This window comes from Podarcis bocagei (assembly GCF_964188305.1).
Source record: "Podarcis bocagei genome assembly, chromosome: 8".
Classification (NCBI taxonomy): domain Eukaryota; kingdom Metazoa; phylum Chordata; class Lepidosauria; order Squamata; family Lacertidae; genus Podarcis; species Podarcis bocagei.
The window spans coordinates 69,828,652-69,838,278 of NC_138133.1; the positions used below are offsets into that span (position 1 = coordinate 69,828,652).

The 9,627-nt window shown below is 45.4% G+C and overlaps 1 protein-coding gene across 1 annotated transcript; it reads left to right on the forward strand.

Moving 5' to 3' along the window:
- Nucleotides 1-5,734: 5,734 nt before the first annotated feature.
- On the forward strand, nucleotides 5,735-8,403 carry LOC308593593 (uncharacterized protein; the record flags this gene model as incomplete). The annotated part of the gene is made up of 3 exons (XM_081206051.1): nucleotides 5,735-6,054; nucleotides 6,388-6,662; nucleotides 8,365-8,403. Exons 1-3 carry the CDS (start codon nucleotides 5,859-5,861, stop codon nucleotides 8,401-8,403), a joined length of 510 nt encoding a protein of 169 aa, XP_081062177.1. The 5' UTR covers nucleotides 5,735-5,858.
- Nucleotides 8,404-9,627: the final 1,224 nt, after the last annotated feature.

Genomic DNA, 9,627 nt, shown 5'->3' on the forward strand with positions numbered 1-9,627 from the left:
CAATAGCCCTGCTGGCTAGGGCTGACGGGTGTTCTAGTGCAAAATATCTGGAGGGCATCTAGATAAGAGCTGTATTTCAAAATATCTGTCCATGTAAATGAATGGGCCACGAAAACAATTTCAAATGGGGTCTAACTAGGAATGGAGAAGAAATAGGATTCACTTCACATTTAAAGGCAAGCATACATAATCTGCCTGTCCCAGAACAATACACAAACCAAAATGCACCCATCCTTCAAAATTCACATTTCCCCCAATTTTGCAGTGCCATTCTCTAGCCAATTATACAAAAATATATATAGCAGGGGAAAGTTCACATAAAAATTGCAGGTATTAGTGAAAATAGTATGCCAAAAGAGATTGTATTAGGGGAAATTGCTTACAAAAATGTGTATGACAAGACAAAATTGCTTACAAAAATGTGTTACATTAAGAAAGATGGACTACCATCTGAAATGCACTACCATTGATTTTCATTTGTTTTAATAATCACAAATTGATTTTCATAAGGACTTTAAGAAGATGTGGAAATATGGAGATCTGAACTTTAAGATTGGAAAAGGGATAAAAAGAGAAACCAAAATTGACAGATTCCCCGATCTCTAAGACTAACCCTCAACATACCTGTGACTCTGGGCTTCCACAACGAAGAGTTTTTTAGAATAAGCATCACCCACCTCTTCTGGATGTATCTTCTAGTACAGTACCTTTCAAATGGTGCTTCAATTTATTAGCTTGTCATGCCAGGATTTCCTTGTCTCTTGGCTCATCCACACAGGGATGCGCTCTAAGACGATGAAGTTAATAGATTTGGGGGATCTAGTAAAAAGAAAGTAGATCTCATAAGCCCGGATTTCACCTGCTCCTGGGCTAGAGCTTTTCCCTCTGCCACCTATTTTCTATGTGCGGGAATTCCCCATGGAGGAACATTCATTCATATGTTTCCCCACCTGTAGACACACAAACTCACCTGCTGTGTTTGAGAACTAGGTCCTTGGCTTTCCATCGCCCTGCCCCAATTTTATTTTGTTTTGCTTTCTGTTTGTCCTCAGAAAAAACCTCTTGGTTGCTAACCTATGACAATGCCTAGTTCCTGACTTGGGTGACTTCTTTAGTCCTAATCCTGTGACAAGTCCAAACTGTACAAACAAAGATTGCCTGTGAACCAACTAGCAGCACGCGTGTCATGAAAAAGTAGTCAATTAACTGCAATTCCTCCAGAGTAAAATATAGCAGAGGATAAACCACTAGCAGGACATTTGCGTAGCTTCCTTTAAACATGGGAGTTTTTATTCATAAATATATTAGAACCTCCCAAGGAAGAGGTATTGGAATGAGATGTTAACTGTCAAATTTGATTATTATTATTATTTAGGCTTTTCCCTACCATTATGGCCACCATTATTCTAGCTGCAGAGGTTTTCTTTCTGTTACTTTTTCCAGTGAAATTTGCTGCAATTTTAGTCTTATTGCCTTGCTTCTTCGGTACGCTGTATACTGTAATTAAGCAGTATACAGATTGTTCAGGTTGCCTTATTTCTACTTATGTTTGTTTGTGTATGGAGCTTGCATGGAAATTTGAACACATTTTTATGTGTATTCCTCCTAATTCATTTATTTGTGTATGCAATATTGCCAAGTATAGACATGTTTGCCCCCTAACAGTCCCCTAACAGAATGCATTTGTATCTTCACAGATACACACACTTATTTGCCTGCACTTTTCACCAATATGTACATTTTTGTAAGCATTGTTTGTTTGGAGAACTGCATCACAAAATTCAGAGAAGTATGAATTCCAAGAGCTGTGTTTTGCAGGTGTGTTGGTCCAGGAAGCAAGGATTTTGGAGGTTCACATTAAAATGTGAACTGAACTCATTCTGCACCCACCCCCATCCCTAGTTAAAACAGCCACAACATTATGTAATCATCTAAAACAATTAGAGGAGGAGGAACTTTCCAGTCTATTTTGTCTAGAGCTCAGCAAGATCCACAACTCTTAAGAACACATGCTGGGAAAAGCATTTTGCATTTTTATAGGAATGTTGGCCAAAAATAGGCATCCAGACATGCTCCACAACACTAATGAGACTACAGTTACGAACTGAAACTTCTGAAAGCATCAGGTCTGCAATGGTCCCAACTGCAATGCGTTCAAAAAGGATTATGGCAAAAATGGTTTTAAAGCACTAAGTCTGAAACCATAGAGATGGGAAGACTCTCATAAGTCATCAAGAACAAATTCCCTGCTGGAGCAATAATGTGCATCAGGACTGCCAATGCTAGACAGCACTCTTTGTCATGAATGATACGATGTCTGGATAGAAATCATTCACCCTGGGCAACACATTACAGTGGTTTAAGTGATGATTCATGTCCAATCTTAGTCATATTAGTCATACACAAGTCCATTGATTTCAGTGGGTCTCCATTGAGCATGATTTAGTTGGCTATCATCCTAAATCTCCACAGCTAAAACTCTGCCTTGAGGTGAGGAGGGAATCTGAACCCCCAAAACAGATGAATAAAAACTGCACAATCATTCTGCAGGAAACCAATTTTCTACAGATAAAGACTCCAGATCTTTTCACTTTCTAAATAAATTTGAAGGCTCACAGATGCCTTTCTTCATTAACAGCTTCAACTGTTCCATGGAGACCTAAACTTCCGTTTTGAAGAAATCCCATTTTTTTGTAACAGCACAGTTATGGTTTGACTCACAAGACTGATGGATTGTAGGAAACATTTCTTGATGTAAGGGCTGAGATCCTCAGATCTTTCTGTTTGTTTGTTGTTGTTTTTAAAAAAATCAGTCTAAAGGTAAAATTGCTTCTACTGCAACCCTTGATGTCACCAGTACAAACCACCTTCTGATGGTAATGACTGGGTCTGGAAGAATTTAAGCATGTCTACCTAAATGATGTGGGCTAGCCATTTAAATTAAACCAAGGTGAGGGATCAGGATTCTAATAAAAGGCCACAGATAATAAGGAAAATGATATTTACCAGACTTCCACCTCTTGATCCAACTTCCATAACCAACCAGATCCTCTTGCCTCTATATCCAGTTTTTACAAACAAGAGCTTCTGCCTCATGTCTGAATGTTGTTGTTTAGTTGTTTAGTTGTTTAGTCGTGTCCGACTCTTTGTGACCCCATGAACCAGAGCATGCCAGGCACTTCTGTCTTCCATGTCTGAACACCACTTGCTAAATATGTGTGGGACAAGGTCTTCTGGATTGTAGCACCCAAGCCCTAGAACTCCTTTCTTTGAGAGGCCCATCTCACCCTTTCCCTGCTAAATCTTTGCAAGACAATTGTCTTGTTCAACAGAACCTTTAATGAGCAATAATTCATTCCCACTGACTCAGCTGGGGTTTTTTGTTTGTTTAGGTTTCTTTCTTGTCAACCTCAGCCAGCATGGCCAGTAAACAGCGATGATGGGAGTTGTAATCCAACAATATCTGGAGGGACACAGGTCGGTAGCCTTCCTTTTGTTACATCCCTGCCCACAGGGCATATTCACATTCTTACAAATTGCTGAACACAGGGCTGGATTCAACTAAACAGTTGCATTAGTAGGAGCTGGAGCAATGAGACCCACTAGCACCATGGGGCCTTGCCCCTCTCTCCACCCACCCGCCAATTTTATTTTTGCTCTGGTGGCAGTGGGAGAGTAATCAGAGCAGCATGTGGGAGCAGGAGGGGAGACATGGTTCCATCTGCCAAGCAGAAATGCTTATGATGGTGGAATGATCATAATAGCACACCATTGAATTCAACCCTTCATGGAAGCTATGGGTTGCTGGTTTCCTTCCTTCTTCCTAAAAAAGAGGTTGTGTGTCGAGACCCCATAGCCACCCCCTCGTTGGGAAATAACTCACACCAGGACACAGATATTAGGTTCATGTTACTGGGCAACTTTTGGCCACAACTTTATTGAATTACAGAATGTGAGCGGTATTGGCTTAGGCATTGATTGGACCTGACTATATCTGACTCCTGCCCGCTGTGCAGGAGGTCCAGTAAGGGTAAGCCACCGGTAGGGGGAGCCCTGTCAATGCGAACCAACTCAAGCTCCCCCTGGTGTTCCCGTCGGGGTCATGTAAAGGCCCTAGCCCCCAGCCGGGCTTCAGACAAGATCAACACCCCCGGATTCCTTTAACGGAATACCCTTAAGCATGGAGGGGCAGGTGATGGCCACACCTCCCCCCCCCACAAGGTCAAACAATGCCTAACCGCAACCCTAATAGTGTTTAACTGGCTCACTCCTCAGTTTAAACTGTCCTGGCCACGCCCCCCCAGCCAGCGGATTGGGTGGCCGTGCTCTGACATGGACAGGATCCCCCAGGCAACGGGGGACAAAGTCCCCAGCCCCCGGTGGGGAGCGGGTGGCCATGCAGTTCACTGCAACTCCTCCCCACTGGGAAGTGGAGCGGATTTATCAGTGAGGAGAAAAAATAAGATCTTTCAGCTTAAAAATATCTCTTGAAGGCAAATATGTGAGAACAATATACTGACCCTCTTTTCCGGCTGCAAGGCAGACCTGATGATTGCCTGCAGCCATTGACCTGCTGAACTTCCTTGACTGACACAAGCATGACACATCCTGCTTGGCAGCCATCTAAAAATAACCTGAAACACTTTTCCTAAACAATTCCCCCCCCCTGTCACCTAACCCCTTTCTGCTTGCTCACTGGGAAAGCAGCTGAGAACCAGCCTTGTATCCTCAGAAGCTGAATCAAGCTGAATTGTTTCCTTCCTTCTTTCCTCTTCCCACTGCAGAGGTGAGCCTGGTAGTCCTTACTTACGCACAGTACATCATCCACGAAATGTGTCACAGCCAGAGTGATGCAGTGGTTAGAGGGCTGGACCAGGGACTTTGCTAATCTTTCATAATATGGCTCTCTGCAAGGTCAACATTTGGCGCCCCCAAATGGATCTTCTCCATTATGGATCTTCTCAATTTTGTGCCCTCTTGGCTTGGTAGAAGAAAAAGAAGAAGAGGAGTTTAGATTTGATATCCCGCTTTATCACTACCCTAAGGAGTCTCAAAGCGGCTAACATTCTCCTTTCCCTTCCTCCCCACAACAAACACTCTGTGAGGTGAGTGGGGCTGAGAGACTTCAGAGAAGTGTGACTGGCCCATGGTCACCCAGCAGCTGCATGTGGAGGAGCGGGGAAGCGAACCCTGTTCACCAGATTACGAGTCCACCACTCTTAACCACTACACAATCGTTGAAACACTACACAATCGTTGAAACAACGAAACAATCGTTGAGACGGCTAGAGCGCCGGTGGCGGATAACTCATTCCGAATCTGACCGGACACAGGTTAGAGCTCAACGTCGAGCCTACCAAGTGGCGATAGCGACGGCAAAGAAGAATTTATTCACTGCCTCTATTGCATCTGCAGAAAACAGCAGCAGGAGACTTTTTCAGGTGGTTCACAATTTAGCGGAACCACCTGCAACATCGGGGCCCAGTACGGGCCACATGTTCTCCTGCAATGATTTTGCAAAGTTTTTTGCAGATAAAATCGCTGAGATTCGGGAAGAAGTAGACTCCACCGTGGGAGCAGCGCCAGGGCGGGAGAGTGCTAGAGTTCTGTCTAGTCAAGTTGAGTGGGATCAATTTCAATCTGTTACCTCCGAGGACAGGCTGCTTGGACGAGTGAAACCAACCACCTGTCTCCTGGATCCTTGCCCATCCTGGCTTATAAAAGCTAGCCGGGAAGGACTGGGCAATGGGCTTTGTGGGGTGGTGAATGCTTCCCTCCGTGAGGGAGCCTTCCCAGACCCGCTGAAAGAGGCGGTTATTAAACCGCTTCTTAAAAAACCATCTTTAGATGCGGCCACAATGGCCAACTATCGCCCAGTCTCAAATCTTCCATTCCTGGGCAAGGTGATTGAGCGAGCGGTTGCCGAACAACTCCAGGCACGCCTGGAAGAAGCGGACCATTTGGATCCCTTCCAGTCGGGATTCAGGCCTCATCATGGGACTGAAACTGCCTTGGTCGCACTGGTTGATGATCTCCGGCGGGCTAGGGACAAAGGTGAGAGCTGTTTCCTAGTTCTGCTGGATCTCTCAGCGGCGTTTGATACCATCGACCATAGCATCCTTCTGGACCGTCTTGAGGGGCTGGGAGCTGGGGGCACTGTTATACAGTGGTTCCGCTCCTTCCTCCTGGGCCGTGTTCAGAAAGTGGTGGTGGGGGATGAGTGTTCAGACCCCTGGGCTCTCACTTGTGGGGTGCCTCAGGGTTCTGTCCTCTCCCCCATGCTTTTCAACATTTACATGCAGCCGCTGGGAGAGATCATCAGGAGGTTTAGGCTGGGTGTTCATCAGTATGCGGATGATACCCAGCTCTAACTCTCTTTTAAATCAGAACCAGTGAAGGCGGTGAAGGTCCTGCGTGAGTGTCTGGAGGCGGTTGGAGGATGGATGGCGGCTAACAGATTGAGGTTGAATCCTGACAAGACAGAAGTACTGTTTTGGGGGGACAGGAGGCGGGCAGGTGTGGAGGATTCCCTGGTCCTGAATGGGGTAACTGTGCCCCTGAAGGACCAGGTGCGCAGCCTGGGAGTCATTTTGGACTCACGGCTGTCCATGGAGGCACAGGTCAAATCTGTGTCCAGGGCAGCTGTTTACCAGCTCCATCTGGTACGTAGGCTGAGACCCTATCTGCCTGCGGACTGTCTCGCCAGAGTGGTGCATGCTCTGGTTATCTCCCGCTTGGACTACTGCAATGCACTCTACGTGGGGCTACCTTTGAAGGTGACCCGGAAACTACAACTAATCCAGAATGCGGCAGCTAGACTGGTGACTGGGGGCGGCTGCCGAGACCATATAACACCGGTCTTGAAAGACCTACATTGGCTCCCAGTACGTTTCTGAGCACAATTCAAAGTGTTGGTGCTGACCTTTAAAGCCCTAAACGGCCTCGGTCCAGTATACCTGAAGGAGCGTCTCCACCCCCATCATTCTGCCCGATGCTGAGGTCCAGCGCCGAGGGCCTTCTGGCGGTTCCCTCATTGTGAGAAGCAAAGCTACAGGGAACCAGGCAGAGGGCCTTCTCGGTAGTGGTGCCCGCCCTGTGGAACGCCCTTCCAGCAGATGTCAAAGCAATAAACAACTACCTGACATTCAGAAGACATCTTAAGGCAGCCCTGTTCAGGGAAGTTTTTAACGTGTGATATTTTACTGTATTTTTGGTTTCTATGGAAGCCGCCCAGAGTGGCTGGGGAGGCCCAGCCAGATGGGCGGGGTATAAATAAATTATTATTATTATTATTATTATTATTATTATTATTATTATTATTACACCACACTGGCTCTGTGTGGGGCGACCATCTGCACTGCCCTAAATGCAGCACTGACAGGACTTGGACCTGGGAGACCAATTTTCAAATCTCCATTCAGCCATGAAGCTCACTGGGTGACTTTGGGCCAGCCACTGTCTCTCAGCTTGATCCAGCTCACAGGATTCTTGTTTGGATTCAGTTCACTGGGTCGAATGTGGAGTGTTAATGTAATAATAAATACAACGATTTCTCCCTGTTGTATATAGTAATAGAGAACTGATTTTCCAAGCCAAACACCACCATCTACCATGCAGAAGAGGGTTGTTTCAGAAGGCTGGGGTAAACCCCAAGGTTTGCAGAAGTACAAAAAAGTCAGGTGGGGACTCCGTGGAGGTGTTAGAATTTCTGCTCCATGGTTGCAGTCATGGGATTGTTGTCTAGCACATGACGGTATATGTTTTGACTCCACAGAGTGGGAAGTGACGGAGACAGGATGTTTGTGTTACTGTGTTCCATGAAGTGGGACTGTTGTCCTTTGTTCTTTTTCTCTTTGCTGTCTGGTGCTAGAGAGAGAGGGAGCCATGTTGCAGTGCTCCGTGTGTGTTTATATGTAAATAAAGTAGATTAGCCAAAATGCTGAGTTGCTGAGGTCTGTCACGCAAGTTGCGCAAACTCTGCGGATCCCTAAGTGTACCGGTGTCGGTTGGCATTGGTTGCTGTGATGTTCGGACTGAAGAAAGCTTATGAAGCTCCCAAACGATCAACCAGGAGGGAGAGAACATGCCAGTCGGGCATGTGTCTCTACCAGGGTCCTACTTGAGTGTAGGCTGAGCTCCTGACAGGAGGAACCTCAAAACAGTCTAAACAGGAATGAGCATGCTCAGTGGACATGGAATGCTGAATGAGTGTTGGAGGGATGGGGCTTGGAGTGGAACAGAATATCCTGAAAAGGGCCTGGCTGACAAGACTCTGAATAACACTCCAGTCCATATTCTTCAGTTGCAACATTCTACTGCAAGTCCACTTGTTTTAGCTAACGCCCAATCTCTTCTTTGTCACAGGTTTACAACTTGGCTTCTTTAATACATGCCACACCTTAAAAACAGTCCAATCATCCTTGTGGAGGGAAGGAGCTGACAGGGTCCTGCCACCCTTGACAATATTCTAAGCTCCTTCCTGAATTTTCTTCTTCTTTTTTTTGTTAAATGCCCAGTCCTTTTTATTTGGAAGGAGGTAGGAGAAACCTGCATGAAGTTGGTCCAGCCTAGGACTGTGACCAGATGAAACCATGGAATCTGAATAATTTCTTCTTTCACCCAGCTCTTCTCCTGCTTTACCATCCAGCCCAACTTTTCTCAACCTTGGGTCTTTAGATGTTGCTGGACTACAACTCCCATCATTCCTTGCTAGCATGGCCAGCGGTCGGGGATGATGAGAGTTGTACTGCAAGAACATCTGGGGACCCAAGGTTGAGAAAGGCTGATCTAGCCCATGAATGGGGAACCTGTGGCTCTCAAGCTGTTGTTAGTCTACAGTTCTTATCAGCCCAAGCTGGCATAGCCAATGGTCAGAGGTGATGGGATCTGGAGTCCAGCAACATCTGGGGGACCACATGTTCCCCACCTCTGATCTAGCCTAATTAAAAGTTCTGGAGAACTTAAAAGCTTGCACACCATTTTGTGACTTTTGGGCTGGCGCTGTACAGGTATTGTTCTCATACAGAGTTTGGATTTGTTCCTGTGGATCATCACGGCTACCTTTCACTTTCTCTGAAAGCAAAAAATGGCAGTGCTTTCTTTGTCTCGGAGAATCTCTGAACCACTGACCTTCCTAAAGTTAATTGGCCTCCTCTGTCTATCTTTGGCAAACTTTAAAAACCAGGGGGGGGGGGTGAATAAAACTAACCTATGAATCAGCGGTTTCATTAACGTCCAGCTGTACCATCTCACTTCTGCCACTTTAATTAAATGACTCTATTTCTATTTCCTCCCATTTCCAAATGAAAAATTGTGAATTCATTTTCCAATGAAAAATGCCACCCCATAGCATTCCTATTAGATCTGTCTCACACATCAAATTGGGGTGGGGTGTTTTTTTGCCAAAATCCAAATCCAAAGCTGAACTCTCACAGTTCCTGGCACATCAAGGCAAAGAAGTAAGTAGATAACACAGATTTACATTTTGTTTCCACAGAGCAATATTTTCTCGTATAGCATTTTGCAAATAGTTTTAACCCCTCTTGACAAAAAATATTAGGTGTGATAATAGTAATCTCAGCTGATATAAGTAAGGATATAAGTTCTTCATTAACTACCCCAGTTACA